Genomic DNA, 18,201 nt, shown 5'->3' with positions numbered 1-18,201 from the left:
TTTTTTGCTAGAATATTTCAAGCAAATCCCAGAGATATCATTTCATCTATAAATGCTTCAGTGTGTATCTCTTCCAGATAAAGCCTTAAAAAAACCCGTAGTAACCATAATAACAATAGTTATGAATTAATAGCTATTCATTATTAGTAACTATTAATAGTTATATATTAATAACATAGTAAGAATAATTTCTTAATGGCATTTAATCCAACGTTCTCTAATTATTTCAAAAAATATGTTCTTACAGTTAGTTTGCCTAAATCAAGATCCAAATAGGGTCCACTCATTGCAGTTAAAAGACAAATCTGATAGGCCTCTTGCATCTCATTTTAATCTGTAACAGTTTCCCTTCCTCTGCATTTTCTGCCATTTACTTGTCAAAGAAACTGAGTTATTTATCCTGTAGAGTTTTCCACATTCTGGATTTGACTGATTGCATCCCTGTGGGTCTGTCTAACATAAATTTCTATTCCCTGTATTTCCTATTAAACTGCAAGTTAGATCTAGAGGCTTAATAAAATTCAGAATTCAAGTCAGCTGGCAAAAATACTTAATAGGTGATGTAGTGTATGTCCTTTTGCATCACATCCAAAGACATACGATGTCTGCTGTCCCACTTTTAGTTATGTTAAGCTGGATCAGTGAGTTAAAGTGTGTCAGTCTGATTCATTCATTGCCAAGTTCCCCATCACTGATGATCGTTGCCTATATCCACTTCCAACAGGACTGGCAAAATGGTGATTTGTCTAATTCTGTCATTCCTTTTCTATTCAGTAGCTCGAATTTTTTCTGTAAAAAATAACTTTCCCTCATCAACTATTTTGTTACCCTGAAATACAGGAGGTTGAGGAAACAGCCTAAGGCTTTGAATAATGCCACTCTTCCTATTTATACGCAAATTAAGATTCATAAAACCCAGAACTCTGACCTCCAAAAAGTGTCCTCATTTATTTCAAAGTCCCCAAAAGTGTGCCCCAGTGTTGGATCATCCAACCAAAAGTGTATCCTTCTTTTGACATTCCAAGCTAACGATGCCTGGGAGGTTTGTGCTACACCAGCAAAACAGAAACACCAAAAACATTTCATTTGGGTTTCAAAACATTTCATTTGGGCTTCCCTGGTGGCGCAGTGGTTGAGAATCTGCCTGCCAATGCAGGCGACACGGGTTCGAGCCCTGGTCTGGGAAGATCCCACATGTCGCGGAGCGACTAGGCCCGTGAGCCACAACTACTGAGCCTGCGCGTCTGGAGCCTGTGCCCCGCAACAAGAGAGGCCGCGACAGTGAGAGGCTCGCGCACCGCGATGAAGAGTGGCCCCCGCTCGCCACAACTAGAGAAAGCCCTCGCATAGAAACGAAGACCTAACACAGCAAAATAAATAAATAAATAAATAGGTCAGGAGCTCTTTAAAAAAAAAAAAAAAATTTCATTTCTTTTCAGAAAAGCATCAAAGAACTTATCATGAAAAAAATTAAAATCATGTTGACTTTCTTACACTTCTTTTTTATTTTGAATTATATTTGAGGCAGGAGCAGGGGACCGGACAATAGTCATTGTGATATTCAAGGCTTCCAGTGTCTTACTCTGGCCCTTGGATGCCTCCCATGCCTCCGCAATCCAATCTGTCAGCTGCAGGCACCGTGCTGGCATCTGCCCTTGGACTTCTGGCTCCTGCTCCCCTATGTCCGGTTCCACTGTCTGGAAAGCAGTTACCGCTGCCCATGATGAGAACATCAGGGACTTCGCCAAGGGACTCCAGATGCTCCCGGAAGGTGCTACTCCTCAGGCTGCGAGAGCAGGTGGACAGAACAGCCTCCCTCGTTTGGCCACCCTTTGCCGCCAGGGCCCGACAGCGGCACTGTTTTTGCACGTTCTCAAACAGCTCTGTCAGCATCTGGGTCTCCTTCTCTGCCCAGAATCTCACCAAGTCTCTCACGGCAAGCAGTTCTAGCCCTTTCTACTCTTTACCCTCCAGCCATGGATACTCATGCCTAGCCTAAAACCAGAAGGGAACCAATACCATGAGAATCTTTCTGTCCTACTTTCCTTCACCTGCAATCAAAACTCCAGGCCTGGGGCTTCCCTGGTGGCGCAGTGGTTGAGAATCTGCCTGCCAATGCAGGAGACACGGGTTCGTGCCCTGGTCTGGGAAGATCCCACATACCGCAGAGCAACTGGGCCCGTGAGCCGCAATTACTGAGCCTGCGCGTCTGGAGCCTGTGCTCCGCAACAAGAGAGGCCGCGATAGTGAGAGGCCCGCGCACCGCGATGAAGACTGGCCCCCGCTCGCCGCAACTAGAGAAAGCCCTCGCACAGAAACGAAGACCCAACACAGCCAAAAATTAATAAAAATAAAAATTAAAAAAAAAAAAAAAAAAAAAAAAACAAACTCCAGGCCTCTTCTTCCTTCCTGAGTTATGAAAACTACACCATCCCATGTCCACCTATGTGGACCGGATAACTTGAACAGCCTGGGCCCTAGCTCAACAAAGCAAAAATGTCCCCCGGACACCTGTCTGTGTTGGAGGCTTTTATTGCTTGTGGGAGATATTACTCAGGACAAACCATGAGGCCACATCTCCTCATTCCAGCCCCAACCCCACACATAACACAATCCACAGAGACAGCAAGCTCTAGAGCTGTTTCTATTGATACTTTGACTAGACAAACCCAAGTTTTCCGTAGCCTGCCCACAGCCCTCCTAGCAACTCTATCAATTTCTGGCCATGATTATTAGACTTAGATTCAAGAGACTTGGTTTCAAATTTCACCTCCTCCATTCATTAGCTATATGATTCAGGGAACATCATTTCATCTATCTTCATCCTGGTGATTCACTTGTAAGTTGGGGAAAATAATATCTGCCCTGTTTATTTCATAACCCTATTGTGATGGTCAAAGAAGACAATGGATGGGGAAATGCTCTGTAATTGTAGAACAGTAAAAATGTGAAGAATTATGAGGGTCGTAAGGATGAAGGTGATGGTGGTGATAATGGTAATGCTGCCGAGAGTGGTGGCACTGGTGATGGTGACAGTTTGTCGCACATCCTATAGAATCCAAAGCCCTTTTGAAGGACTAGGGAAGACACGCCCCAGAACGCTGCCTATTAAATGGAGAACATATAGAAAGAAACCCCTCTAAAGGTGTGAATGCATGCATGCACCTTTCCAAAGAAACATCCAAAAAATGGAGTGATTGCAAAAGTGTTGGCAGTCAGGCCTTGTGAGTTACAGAATTCAAAAAGCAGCGTCAGTGAACAGGAAGTGAAGAGAAGTAAATCAGGAGATCTTGTCCTCGCAATGGTTAGGGAAGAACAGGCAAGCTAACATTTAACTGATTGCCTATTATGCATCTGGCATTTTCCTACGTGCCTTACACTGAATCTATTACCTCTTGATTCTTATAACAATCCTATGAAGGACCATGAGATAAATTTTTTATAATTTACTATTTTATATATAAAAACACAGGACCCTGAGAGGGTAAGTAACTCATCTGACATCATAGCTGGTAAAAGGTGAGATTCCGACCAGTATCTGACATTATCCAAAAGGTGCTCCCTGGAAACTTTTCTTTTTTTTTTTTTCCCGAGTAAGTCTGAGAAGCAATGGGTCAAAGTTTAACCAGTTTCTGTATTCTCAGTGTCTTCACTACACTGATTTTCTTTATAAATCTCTGAGACCTGGAGACAGCATGCAACAGTTCACAAGCTCCCTGACCACTGAATGCTCTTTCCAGGGAGGCTCTGAGGGGACCACCATTTCCAGGAACACATTTGGAAAATGCCGTCTACACCTGGGGTAACTCATAAGCAGCTAGAGGTAGTAACATGAGTACAGGACGTTTCAAATCACTCATTTTTCCCCCATATGATCTTCCTATCACCTTGTAAGGTGGGTGGTGCAGGAAATTTAATCCCACAACTAGTTAGTGGTGGCTCAGGGATTAAGAACCTGGGCCACTCACCAAAATTTAATCATCAGTGACACAGAAAAATGCTTGATCCACAAAAAAAAGGCAAAAGGGACAAGAATCAGTAATTTCTAACCTCTCGGTGTCCTGGGCCCCCAGGCAAACCTGATAAAAGATGTGAATTCTTGTTCCAAAAAAAGAGCTCTAACCCATACATATAAAATATGTAAATTATTTCTTAACTCCGGATTAAGAACCTCCAGACTAGAGTGCGGCTTCCTGCTACAAAGGGAGAACTGATATATTTTGGCTGTCTGAGGATGGACCACCCCTAAACACACACTTTTAAGCGACTCTGGTCACCATCCACCAAGACATGGTCTTTAACCAACCCCACTGGCTTGCCCAACGTGACTTTACCTTTTGGCATTTTTGGCTGAGGCATCATGTACTGACAGCTGGGGGATGGTGTTCTCATCTAAGCGTTTCCGTAAATCTTGGATCGTGACTGGGCTGAACCATGACAGCGTTAGGTAAGAGAACAAGCCAGCATCATCCGGGGGCTGGGGCGCAGGAAACCTAGCAGAGAAGTCACAGGCAATGTGGTCACACTAGGATGTAGGCGCCAGGTAGACAGTTAAGTCAAGGGCAAGATTTGGAAGGGATGAGTGATAACTATGTAAAAACCACAGTGTGGTCATCTGGATATACAAAAATGTATTTTTTTTCATGACTATTATTTGTGATAGTTAAAAACTAGAAACAACAAAACACCCATCGATAGGGGAATGATTTATAAAGAAAGAAAACCAGCATGGTACATCTTGTACCGTATCGTAGAAAACAATGCAGAAGGGCCTAAAAATAGAGATGATCTACATGTAGAACGTTGAAAGAGTTCTAAGACTATTAAGCAAGAAAAAAAAGCCACTTGCAGATGAAGAAATTTATTCAGTATATTTTTACTTATATAAAAAAGGAAGAAATAAGGGAAGGCAAACAAAACAATATATATATCTATTTTACATACAATATATGTCAAATTATATGACAATTTATATCAAATCATTAATAGTGTTTGAAGTAGGGATTAGAATTGGCAAAGAAACAGGAAAAGAGATTCTCATTGTTTTAATTTTTCTGTTTTACTTATATAACTTCCACAAAAACAATAAAAATGAAGAAAAGTAAATAAGAATGATACGGTCATAATCTCTGGGAATGATTCACAAATACAGAAATAATGATTGGATTAGGGTGTTGAGATCGTGCGCAATTTCTACTTTTTTTTTTTTTTTTTTTTTTTTTTTGGCTGCACTTCGTGGCATGTGGGATCTAGTTCCCTGACCAGGGATCCAACCCAAACCCCCTGCATTGGAAGTGCGGAGTCTTAACCGCTGGACTACCAGCGAAGTCCCAATTTCTACTTCTTTTTTCAAAATTGCCTTTAATGCTAAATAATTCAATATGAAGAAAATTCAATTTTTAAAAAACATTTGGGGAGAAAGACATGAAGGCAAAAATGCGAAACTCGTGGGATGCTCTTTGTTTTTGGCTATGGCCTCTTTTCTCCATGTTCTGGCCTTTTACATCCTCCCAGCCTGTCAGCAACCACGGTTGTACATTCTGGGCGATGCTGGCCATGCCTTTGCCAGAGATGTTGGAGAGAGAAGGACTGATGGGAAGATGAGACATTGCAGCAGATGTATGGGGCCATCTGTGATCACACGAATAGGGCCAGAACTGATGAGCTGGGGCCGATATTCCAAAGGCCCAGCAGGAACACTGTCACTCTAAGATAAGGCTGCCCAGGTAAACTCAAGCACCAAGGTCCTTTGTGCTGGTGGAGATAAGATGCATTCGGTGGGTAACAACCTAGGTAGTATTGATAGAAGCTCAGATTTAAAAAATAGGAATACCAATGCAGTTTGCTTGACAGCTAAAATGTGGGAGGGAAGAGGGATCTGTAAATATGAAACAGGCTCCTGGTGATGAAACGCTGAGGAATCAGACTAGAAGTGTCATGGTCCTGTCAATATATGATGCATAAATGAACGTGTGCGTGAATCTGTGGGGGGCCCTGAAACCATGGGTGTATAAATCAGAAAGTCATTTGGTGATGGTTACTTTAAACTATGGTTTGTTAGAGAAGGTTCCATGAATTTCTTAAACTCAAGTTTAAGGGTAACATCATAGGGCATGTTACCCTTAAACGGCCCTTTCAATGGCTGCCCATTTCTCTCAGAATGAAGACGAATGTACTTAATGTGGCCTGTGGGGCACACATGGTCCCCCAGCGTCTGCCCTCTGCCTGCAGCTTCATCTCGTGCCACACCCACTATCACACAGGACTCTCCAGAGACAATGGCCTCCTTTTCAGTTCCTGAACACATACATCACTGTGTTCCTTCCACCGCAAGGCCGGGCCTTTGCACGTGCTGTTCCCTCTGCCCAGGTCATCCTTCCCTCACTCTTGCCTAGTAAATTCTTGTTCATCCTCCAGGTCTCATCTTCAGTATCACTCGGAACCCATCACATTGTCGCTGTTCCCTTGTCCCTCACGCCCCATATTTCTTCACAGCACCTTCTTCAAACAACTGTAATCACATGTTTTTCTTCGAGCCTACGAGCTTACTGTCATTCTTCCCAACGTGAGGTTGGTGATGGGGAAGGATCCTGTCTGTCACGCTCACTGTTATCCCCCCACCGTCTGGCACAGTGCCTGGCATGTGTAGGTGCCCAATGAATCCTTGTTGACTGACTGACTGACTGAATGAATGAATGAATGAAGGTGCTGGCTGTGCTTCCCTGATGTTCCTCAGGCTTCTCAGGAGGTGTTTGGCTGCGGTGGGTGACAGGACGGTGTTGGGACATGATTATGTAGCCTCTGGGAGGGGTCCATGTGTGAGGGTCTGAAGATCACTGCCCTGGAGGGTACCAACCCTCAGCTCCCCTTCAGGACTCACTTTGGCTTCGGACGGAAGGGAATCATGGTTCTCCGGGCAGCATCGTACTTCCCCATCTCTGGTGCCTCAGGTTCCCTCACCTGCTGGCTCCAGGGGCTGTCTTCAAGAGTGAAAGTTTTCTTGGGAAAGAAAAAACAAAAGCACATCAGTTTCAGACTTCACAAATACTGTCCTGAGGGAGTGAGGGACCAGCCACCCAAGGAGAGTGGATCTTTCCACATCCAGCCTTCTAGAGAACGGCTGCCAGAGTCAGATAGAGAAAGACAAATACTGTATGATCTCACTTATATGTAGAATAAAAAAACACCTACCCAACCAACAACCAAACAAAAAGCCTGACTGTTGGGTGCCAGAGTTGGGGGGTGGGGCGGGGGGGATAGGCAAAATGGGTGAAGGTGGTCAAAAGTACAAACATCCAGTTATAAGTCATGCGGATGTGATGTGCAGCGTGGTGACTATAGTTGATAACACTGCATTGCACATTTGAAAGCTGCTAAGAGAGTAGATCTTAAAATTCCTCACAAGAAAAAAAATATTTGAACTATGTGTGGTGATGGATATTGTGGTGATCCTTTCATAATATATACAAACAGCAAATCATTACGTGGTACCTCTGAAACGAATATGATGTTTTATGCCAATTATATCTCAATACAAATAAATAAATAAAAGAAAGGTTGCCAGGCAGGGATGAGCACGGCTGAGAGTCAGAACAACCAGGTCCCAGGTCTGGCTCTGCTCCACATCGGCTGGGTGACTCTGGGTGGGTGGTGGGGGGTGGGTCACTCCACCTCCCCGGGCTTTTATCTGTCGACCAACACTGTAGACAAGAAGAAAGGGCGCTATTTTTTTTTTAATATTTATTTATTTATTTATTTTTGGCTGTGTTGGGTCTTCCTTTCTCTGCGAGGGCTTTCTCTAGTTGCGGCAAGCGGGGGCCACTCTTCATCGCGGTGCGCGGGCCTCTCACTATCGCGGCCTCTCTTGTTGCAGCGCACAGGTTCCAGACGAAGGGCGCTATTTTTAGTCATCCACAGAATGCAAGACCAAGTCACCCTCTGAGGGTAAACTAATACAAAGAAATCAAGAAGTAAAAAAGTAAATCTGAAGACATTACATGTTACCCTTTTGATAAAGTGGGAAACAACTAAAATGAAAAAGATATATCATTTCTAGGACTTCATATAGAATAAATGACACTCTCTTGAAAGCACAGCAAGGGACCTATGGGAAGAGATTCAGAATAGTGGTTACTTCAGGTAGGGAGGGTTGGGAAATGGGATGGGTGGAAGACCAGTAGGTGGATGTGATTGTTAGGGTAGGAGCTGGTGAGTTGGTGATGGGTTTATTGGTGCTTATTATATTATTATAGGTAAATACATAGATAAATAGGTGTGTGATAGAGAGACAGACAGAGACAGAGAGATAGAGAGGGATAGTGGGAGAGAGATGTATGAGCCATGAATGTGTATCATGACCAAGGATTATGATTCATGTAATTGCGGAAGCCTGAGTTCCATTAAAAAAAAAAAAATCAAAGTTGAATAAATATGGGACAAAATTCTTTGACCTAGTTTATGACCATTGAGAATGTCCTGTCAACTCAGTTTCCTGGTGTTTTGATGCAAAGGAGATCTACTTACATAGCTAAGTCCTGAAACTGTGTCATCATCTACATCCAAGCCGAGATTCACAAGGTCACCGGAAGACCTGGGGACCCAGTATATCTTCCTTCTGGTCATTTTCAGGTGTCCTGCCAATTCTTTGTTTCCCAGAATCAGAGAATCTGCAAAGGCAACAGGTAGGAGCAGATGAGATAGAGCCCTAAGCAGCCCGGAGAGGGGTCACATCACCCATCAGTGAGTGTACCGGGGGCCGTTGTCACAGCACCTGCTCTTCTCTCTGCTCAGAATGGGCTTGGGTCCCTCTCTTTAAACGTCTACTTGGGTCTCAGCCCAAGATCACCTAGGGAAACCTCAAACCACCCATTCCCAACCCACATCCTTGGGCCAGGCCAATCTTCTTTAACATATTCAAGGCCTGCTCCTAAAACCATGCTTCTTCTTTTATCCCAGTTTGTAATTGTCCATTTAGGTGAATCACTGATTTTTTTAGAGTTCATTTCCTGCACTAAACAGAGATCCTCACGAGGGCAGAGACATGTCTGCTTTGCTCACTATTAAATCTCTGGGGCCTAGGGATCTCCTAGGAGGAGAGCATGTGTTCAATAAATAAATGGTGAATGGATGAATAAATAAATGAAAGAAATGTGATTTTGTCATTCTCTGACTTGGTTTTCACAGACTCAAGGGAGTGGATCTGGGCACAATTTAGGAAATTTAAATAATTAAAAAATATATTAATTTGCTTTTCATTTTGCCTATGTGAATATCTGATTCACTCCCAGAACATCCATGTGCCTGGGCAGGAGGGGGGATGGTAATTAGTAATATTTCTGAAGGAATAGAAAGAGAAAGAAAATGTATAACAGGGCTGGCATCGTGGGGTATGATGGGTGTCTCACAGGGCCCCGTACTCAGAAGGGCCCCAGGCTTGGTTCAATGCTCTGCCCGTCACCATCATGAAATTCTTCATGATTTGAACAAGGAGTCCCACATTTTCATTTTGTACTGGGTCCTGCAAATTATGTAGTCAGTCCTGGTGTTCAGATACAGCTTTTGACATTCAAGTATTGGATTGTGCTTTAAGCAAACAGACCTGAAGACTAGCCTATTCTCTTGGGAGAAGATTCTCTAAATTCCTTTATTCCATTCCTTCCCATCTCACTTCCTTTTAGCAAATCACACCCAAATCTGGTGAACTCAGTTTCTGGAATTCTCCTATAGAGCCTACAAGATAGACTCCCCAGCACCAGGCCACAAGGTATACAGTTGGCCCTCTGTACCCACATGTTCCGCTATCAGGATTCAACCAACTGACGATAGATAATATTCGGAAAAAAAAAACCCCAAAACCAGAATGTTCCAAAAAGGAAAACTTCAACTGGCACAGGAAACTATTTACATAGCATTACATTGTATTTACAGCTATTAACATAGTATTTACATTTTATTAGGTATTATAAGTAATCTAGAGATGACTTAAAAGTATATGGGAGGAAGTTCTTAGATTATATGCAAATACTACATCATTTTATATAAGGGACTTGAGCATCCTTGGATTTTCGTATACACAGCGGGCCTGGAACCAATGCCCCCTCTGAACTGAGGGGCAGCTGTACAACTGTGATGGTAGCAGTGGACCTTTCAGGGGTGATGGAAAATTAAAAAGAAAAGGAGGGATGTCAGGTAAGAGAGGCTGTCACATATTTCTTGTTTAAGACTGTGGGAAGGGTCCAGTTTCTGGCTGCTATGAACCAGCCTAGGACACAGACACATTAAAGTGAAATTGGCATGATTCAATGGAAGGAGGCCCTGGGGGTAGGACCATGGTGTACTGGTGTACAGTTTATTCACTACACAAAGGTTCTCAGTGGAGGGAATGGGGAGGGGGAGGGGGAGGTGGAGTCAGCAAATTCTGGATTGCAAGTCATGCACCCTGGCAAGGGGCTGTGTCCACGGTCTCAGTGGTGTGCTGGTAAACGTGTGTATCTGTAACTAACCTGTGGTTGCAGGTGGTGTAGTTCCAACATAAGTGTTACTTGACATTTTTCTTTATGTTAATGAGTCTCTTTGCTGAAGAGTTTTCAAATACTGAAAGAATATTTTCTCATTTTTTGTGCTCTTCACAATGTAATGGCTACAAGCACCACACACTTGTTAATCTGCATTATTAACACTTCCTGCATTTATTTCTTAAGCTTAGACAATCAATAAAATAATAAAACAAGCCCAGATTTGTAGCCTTTGCCGATTTTTGTGGTGTAAATATTCCCATCGTGGATGATTTCAAGCTACCAACATGTTGGGAAGAGAGGCGCATTCAGAAATCACCGTATGGTTATCTCCAGGAGACAAGTACAGTAGATGTAAATAACCTCAAAAGTATAAATAGTAAAATGTAGTGAAATAATCAGGAAATGACAGATTTTTTAGTATTACCTTTGTCTTTGATATTATTAATTGTAAGTCTATATAATTTAATTTTAATGTTTGTGTTTAACAACTGGGTTCTCAAAATTCCTGAAAATTTGACAGTTTGTTCTTGTGAACTAGCATCTTAAAATGGTAAGCCTAAACATTTATGTTCTCCTAATTAACCAGCGAGTAGGGGCTCATGAGGAAGACCAGATTCTTAGAAAACAAATACAGAAATTAGATTTTTTCTCACCTTTCAGGTATAGTATGATTTGCTAACCTGGTTTATTTATACACACCTGCAAAGAGATACAATGAGGGTTTTAAAGACGTGATTCCTTATAGAAATACAGAAGTCATCCAGGAAACTAGCAACAGGGAAAAGTAAAGCAAATGCAAATGAAGGGAATGCAAATGTGTGCAATGGCTATGCTTGCAGAACACCAATTGCTCATCTCAACGTTAACTGGAGCTCAGCCACGTGTTGGCTTGAGCTGCCTTCCATGTCTATGAGGCCCACTTCCGCTTCCTTGAATGGCCGGGAGAATTCCCTCCAGAGTTTTCTTTGGCATCCTAGAAAAGTTCCCTGGCCTCCCACCTTCCTCTCAAGAAGATAGAGCTGACGTTTATTCATTCTAATTAGGGGCAAGCCCATCACTGTGGTCAGGCGGGGGGCCAGGACAGGACTGGGAATAAACCAGAGAGGAAACAGATGCTTCCAGCCCTGTGATCCCCGATCCCCAGGGGGCCAAAGTCATGATTAGACACGGGCCATTTGCATATGGGGAAACAGCCTGTGTACAGGAGGGGGGCCCTTGGAGAGATGTAACTTTTTTGGAGGAGCTGATTTATTTCCTCATTGTCCTTACCACTTTCCCAGCAGGGTCTAGTGTCCAAGGCCAGAAGGGGCACCAGAGGGTAGGGGAGGTGCCCATGGTGAGGGCTACAGGGCCGGAGAGCCAGGCCTGAGGAAGCTGAGATGATTAGACCTCTCCCTTGCCTTCCCTGGGTAGCTGGGTAGCTTTCCAGGGGCTGGTTCTCAGAGATCCTGGAGCCCCGCGCTGGCCGTGGCCGTCTTGTTGTCTGCTGAATCCCTACAGCCCAGAGCCTGGTCTTCTCTGTTCCAGAAACTGGGAAGCTCCTTCCCGTCTTGGTCTTTGTCTGAGTCCTAACCTCTGCTGAGAACACTTTCCTCCGAGCTCCCTGCAGAGCCTGGCTTTTCTCATCATGTAGGTTTCAGCTCAAACACCACTTCTGCAGGGTCACCTTCCCAGACCTCCCTCCCTCATCTTGTCCTCCTGTCTCTAGCACCTTCTACAGATTTTCCTATTAGATTTCCTTTACTTATCACTTTCTGAAATTGTCATTTCTTTGGGGGCTTACTTATTTTCTGCCTACCTCACTAGAATGTAAGCCCTTTGACACCAGGGGCCTTGTCTGTCTTTTTCGCTGATGCATCCGTGAATCTAGATTAGTGCCTAGCACATAGCAGATGCAGAATAAGTATTTGGTGGATCAATGAAGGAAGTAGATGCAGAGCTGGTTAAAGTAGGAACCAGGAGAGCCACACGGTCGCTTCAGAACTCACACTTAGATTCTTGATGCTTTCCCAAGTGGGCTGGTACCCCATCACAGAGATAGACTGATGGGATAGAAAGAAGGTGTTCATCAAGCAAGCAACTTAAACGTGGACCCAGTCCCATACCACACCTTCTACGATGCAGAAGGAATTTGTATTTAAAAATAAATCCAGCTATTATTATGTGACTAGACACTCATATTGCTTGTCGTTGTTGGGGAGAGTGTATGTTAAAAGCATTAAACATGATCAAAAAATATACCACAAGGTTTATAAGATGGTTTTTGAAGTTCTTCAAAAAATGGGGCCCTTCTCCCTTGACCTTGGAGAGATCTTGGTGAAAAGGTAAGCTCTTGGGGAGCTGGGCCATGCATTTTTTAATCTTAGTTTTTTAACCCCTAGTGTCTGTCAGGGGGTGAGGTACTCAGCCCCATCCAGAGAGGTGATCCAGAGCTTGCTGATTGGATCTAGGATCTCCTGCCACCAGCCCAACTGCTCTCTAGGCCCTAGCAGCTAGGGCCCTGGTCTAGGGAACATCCTTGATGACTGTTTCTCCTTCACTCGTCACGTCCAATCCATCAGCGTGCTCTGTTGAAGCTACATTCAAACGTGGCTTGAATCCACTGCTTCGAGTCTGAGCCCCATCACCTCTTGCCTGGACAATCTCAACCACCTCCTAACTGGCCTCCCCGCGTCTGACCTTAAAACCTTGCATTCTGGGGCTTCCCTGGTGGCGCAGTGGTTGAGAGTCTGCCTGCCAATGCAGGGGACACGGGTTCGAGCCCTGGTCTGGTAAGATCCCACATGCCGCGGAGCAACTAAGCCCGTGAGCCACAACTACTGAACCTGCGCGCCTGGAGCCTGTGCTCTGCAACAAGAGAGGCTGCGATAGTGAGAGGCCCGCGCACCGCGATGAAGAGTGGCCCCCGCTCGCCGCAACTAGAGAAAGCCCTCGCACGGAAACGAAGACCCAACACAGCCAAAAATAAATAAATAAATAAATAAATAATTTTTAAAAACCCCCTTGCATTCCATTCTCCACACAGCAGCCAATATGACCTTTTGAAAACAGAAGTCTGAAGAATTATTCCACAGCTTGAAACTGCCTATGGCTTGCACTGGGTTTAGAGTGAGACCTAAACTCCTTAGCAGACTCCTTACCCCAACTCTTCACTCCTTATAGGGCCCTCTATAGCCTACCCTCCCACTTCTCTCCTGCTTCCCTCAGCAGGCCCCACCTCAGCAAATTACAGGAGCAGTCTCCTCAAACATCCTAAATTCATTCCAGCCACAAAGTCTTTGCAATCATTGCTGCTTCTGCCTGAAATAGCACCCCCTCGGCACCCACCCCACGACCTCTGCATGGCTGCAGGACAGGGCTCAGCTCTTCAGAGAGGCCTGCTCTGGCCATCTAAAGGGTGTATCGCCATCCAAAAAGATTTTCCTTGCTTATTTTCGGTTTCTCCCCCTAGAATGTTAGCTCCATGAAAGCAGGAACCTTGTCTGTTGTGTTCACTGATGTATCCCTGTGGGAAGCATGCAGTCTTAGCCGGAGGTAACTCCTGGAGGAGACACTATGTCTCTCACAAAAAGCAAAGCCCTTACCTTGGAATGCACTCTTTTTCCCAGGCCTGTGGGATGTAAAAGAGATTAGCAAAGCTATCTCAAGCCAGGAGACCTCAGGGAACTGAGAGTCCTGGTTGTTCCTTATGACTGGGGGCTGTGTGTGAGCCTGGTTAAGGGAAGATAATGTTCAAGGATAGTTGCTGTAAACTTGTTGACGTCAGTGGTAATGACTGAACTGAGACGATAAGCAATTCCATGGGTTTATTGTCTAATAATGAGTTCCTCTTCTGTCTATATAAGATTCAGTAAATTCTGAATAAAGTGCCTTGCAACCATCAGTTGTCTTGGTCCTTCTGATCCCATACTAGCAGTGCTATTCAGTCCCTTGCCCCTCTCCGTCGGGACCTGGAAGACCCTCTGCGGTGGCTGGACCATCGCATATCCCCAGCACCTAAAGTAATATCCAGTACATAGTAGGCATTCAAAAAATGGTTGCTTAGAGAATGAATAAAAGGTGGGATCATGTCAGAGAAAGAGCTTTAGGCCGGAGACTCCGAGTTCCTGAATTTCTGTCTCCAGCACAGCAGCTAGGACACCTGCCTTCTCCTTTCCCTTACCTGCTGCACTGTATCAGACTCAGCTGTCTATGGGTCTGTCCCTCTGGCCAAGAGGTGCTTGAGGGTAGGACCTTGCCTTCTGTTCTGCTCTCTACCCTCCACAATCAGACCGGGGCCTTGCACTCAGCAGGCCCTCAACAAATGCATGTTGTCTTGACTAGACTTTCAATTCCCTCCTGGATTCTGAGAGCATTGCTGGATTTCATATTTGGGGAAAATTTTCCATCTGCAAACTACAGCCAAACCCAAGTCAAATTCCAATGTGAAGGAGCTTCCAAGGGCCAAATCTGAAAAAATTCAAGCAATGATATACATGATATTATTGCATGATAGCCCATAAAAAACTGAATACCCATGAGTCCATACTAACATAAAAAGTAATTGAATAAGTAAATTATTCAATTATTGGGAAGGGAGATGGGGCAGCTTTTTCTTACAGATTTCAATTAATGTAGACTTAACTCCCTACACATACTTACTACTTATAATGAGAAAAATAGTACCTTAAAGTAGCGAAACCCAGCAGATACTATTATACCTTCACCAAGTAATCACTGTCAAAATCATCATTGGTAAGACATTTTACCATCGTGTATCACTAAGGCACATTACTTCTGTGGTCTTCCTGACAAAAATGTATAATGTTGATCTTGAGAGAACATCAGATAAACCCAAATTGAGGGACATTCTACAAACTATGGGATCAATACGTTTTAAAAGTTGCAAAGCTTTGAAGAAAAAAAGAAAAGAAAGATTGAGGAGACATCACATCTAAATGAAAAGTGGGATGGGGACCAGAAAAAAGGACATTTGTGAGAAAACTGGCAAAATTTGTGGAAGTCTATAGATTAGATAACAGGAGTGTTAATTTCCTGGTTTTTAATAGTTGAAGGATGATTGTGTAAGATGATTACAGGGGAAGCTGGGTGACAGGTACATGGAAACTCCCTACTATATTTTTGTACATCTAAAATCAATTCGAATAGAAAGGTACAAACATTTCAAGTGGACACAATTTACATGGGATCATCCTTGGGCATACAGCTCTGCTCTGAGGGAGCCTCCGGAGAAAGCGGAGTAGCGGGGCCGGGAGGCAGGGGTCGCCCCGGCGGGCGGAGTGCGCATCTCTTCGCGTGTGTACGGCGCGGGGCGGTGGCAGAGCCCGGGGGCGGGCGGGAGCGCGGGGCCGGAAGCTGCGGCGTGCTGGGGTCTGAGGGTTGGTCGTCGCCGCGTAGGCCGCGCGGAGCCGGCCGTCGGGCTCTCGGGGACTCTCCCGGCGCGGAGGGCCGTCGCCATGTCGTCCCTGAGCCCCATCCAGATCCCCAGCCGCCTCCCGCTGCTGCTCACGCACGAGGGCGTGCTGCTGCCCGGCTCCACCATGCGCACCAGCGTGGACTCGGCCCGCAACCTGCAGCTGGTGCGGAGCCGCCTGCTCAAGGGCACGTCGCTGCAGAGCACCATCCTGGGCGTCATCCCCAACACTCCCGACCCGGCCAGCGACGCGCAGGACCTGCCGCCGCTGCACAGGTAGGCCGGGCGGCTCGGCGGCAGCGGCGGCGGCGCGGCCTCCTCCCGAGACCCGGCCCGGCCTCGGGGCGTGGGGCTCGGGGGGCGCCGCGGCGGTCTTCCGCCTCTCCAGACGACTCACACGCCAGACGGGGGTAACAGAGGAATGCCTCGTGACCGTTAAATGAGATGACTCACGGAGTCGTGAAAGCTGCACGATTAGCTGCTCACCATCTGATGTGAATTTCCTTTCCCGCCCCCCCGGGTCTTCAGACTCCTAGGCCGGTGCTCTTAACCTTCCAGGCCCCCCTCTTTCTTTTTCTTCCTCTCTTCCCTTCCCCCTCCCCCTTCTTCCTTCTTTAACTTCCTTCCCACCTCTTTTGTCCTCTTAACGGAGATACTTGGCTGCCTCACGTTTTCTCTTTTCCCGTCCCATCCTAAATTGCACCGTTTCCTTATTAATTTGGGGGTGACTTTCTAACACACTCCCTGCCTCCCCCGCCCCCCCGCCTTCTCTCTTCCCCTCACTGCTTCTGTTTTCCTTCCTAAAGGGCCTTCCCTGTTCACATTTTCCCTTGTCTCCCTTTCTAGAACTTTCCTATCTTCTCATCTCTTCTCATATTGTAACGTTTCTTAGGCCCCAAGCTTACCACTGGATTCCCCTACACCATGGCCCTAGTTGTGTGACTTCGGGTGACAGATTGAACGTGTACTTATTTCTTTCTTCACCTGTAATTTGGAAACTAGCAGCATCCGTCTTTTACGTGTGTTATGAAGATGAAGTGAAATCACACACGTGTGTGGTCTGTTTTGCGCCAGCCTGGATAAATGGTTGCACTGTCCAGTACTGTAGCCACTAGCTACAGAGCACTTGAAATGTGGCTTGTCCAAATTGAGATAGTATTAGTAGAGTGACCAGTTGTCCCGGTTTGCCAGGGACTGTCCTGGTTTCAGCCCTGAAAGTCCTATATCCCAGGAAAACCCTTAGTTCCAGACAAACCAGGGTGGTTGGTCACCCTAAATGTGCTGTAAGTGTACACTACACACTAGATTTTGAAAATTTAGTATGAAAAATGTGTTGTTGATTAATAAATTTTATATACATTAAATGTTGGAATTAAGTAAAATATTAGCATTTCACTTGTCTTATTTTCTAATGTGGCTACTAAAATTACATATGTGGTTCACGTTATATTTCTGCCAGACAGCGCTGGTATGTCGTATGCTCTCAACAAATGCCATTATCTTCAAGCCTCCCAAGCCCCTGCCTCCTACACTTAACTCTTCTTGAGGTATTTTTAACTTAGAGCCCCTCCCTTGTTCACCTACAGTTATCCTTTTTTAAAATTAGGTGTAGCTTGACTCTGAATGGTTTTGGGGAGAGTTAGGAATGTCTTGTTTTTGTCCAAAATCTTGTGATTATATACTCTCCTTTTAAAGGAGAGTCCATAGCTTTGTTAAAATTCTCAAAGGAGATTTGGTTCTCCTCCCCTCCCCTCATAAAACAAAACCAAACCAAAAAATCCCTAGCAGTCCATTGTTGGTCCACATTGCAAAAGCCTGGCTTTTCTCAAGCATGGAAAACATTTTGGTTCCCATCTGATGTACTTTGCTTATTGCTTGAGTGAAATTGGATACTTTTCAAGTTTCAGTAAACTGTGATAAATTGTGTTGGATTTTGGTTTCCCTACATATGACCCCATTCCTTTAGCCGTTGCTTATTTCTCCCCTAATTTTTTGCTTTCTGTGCCCAGGGACTTAGTTGCATGTTGAGGCAAGAGTGCTCATGATAAGCTGTTTTGTATTAGTTCTGCTGATTACCGATGGGTACACTGTGGATTTCGAAAGTAGATTAGTCATGTTTCAGGTTTTTTTTTTTTTTTTTTTAAAGGGAAATAATTGAGCATTTATACTTCTTTCCTTTTTTTTTTTTTTTAATTTTAAAGCATTTTTTTTTTTAATAGCTACTTTATTTATTTATTTATTTATTTATTTTTAGTTTTGGCTGTGTTGGGT

At 44.6% G+C, this 18,201-nt stretch overlaps 2 protein-coding genes across 2 annotated transcripts in view; one reads left to right on the top strand and one right to left on the bottom strand.

Moving 5' to 3' along the window:
* Positions 1 to 8,622, bottom strand: part of ABCC11 (ATP binding cassette subfamily C member 11) — a 53,281-nt gene extending 44,659 nt beyond the window's left edge. The window contains 3 exon segments of the mRNA XM_057533702.1: positions 4,335 to 4,493; positions 6,881 to 6,999; positions 8,524 to 8,622. Of these exon segments, the coding sequence (XP_057389685.1) occupies positions 4,335 to 4,493; positions 6,881 to 6,999; positions 8,524 to 8,622 (377 nt within the window).
* A 7,240-nt stretch (positions 8,623 to 15,862) lies between these two features.
* LONP2 (lon peptidase 2, peroxisomal) overlaps positions 15,863 to 18,201 on the top strand; it is a 98,943-nt gene continuing 96,604 nt past the window's right edge. The window contains exon 1 of the mRNA XM_007167632.2: positions 15,863 to 16,206. Within this exon, the coding sequence (XP_007167694.2) occupies positions 15,974 to 16,206 (233 nt within the window). The 5' untranslated portion in view covers positions 15,863 to 15,973. The remainder of the gene's footprint in view (positions 16,207 to 18,201) is intronic.

The sequence above is a fragment of the Balaenoptera acutorostrata genome, chromosome 19, assembly GCF_949987535.1.
Source record: "Balaenoptera acutorostrata chromosome 19, mBalAcu1.1, whole genome shotgun sequence".
In the NCBI taxonomy this organism is placed as follows: Eukaryota; Metazoa; Chordata; class Mammalia; order Artiodactyla; family Balaenopteridae; genus Balaenoptera; species Balaenoptera acutorostrata.
This window is presented reverse-complemented; position numbering and strand designations above follow the sequence as displayed.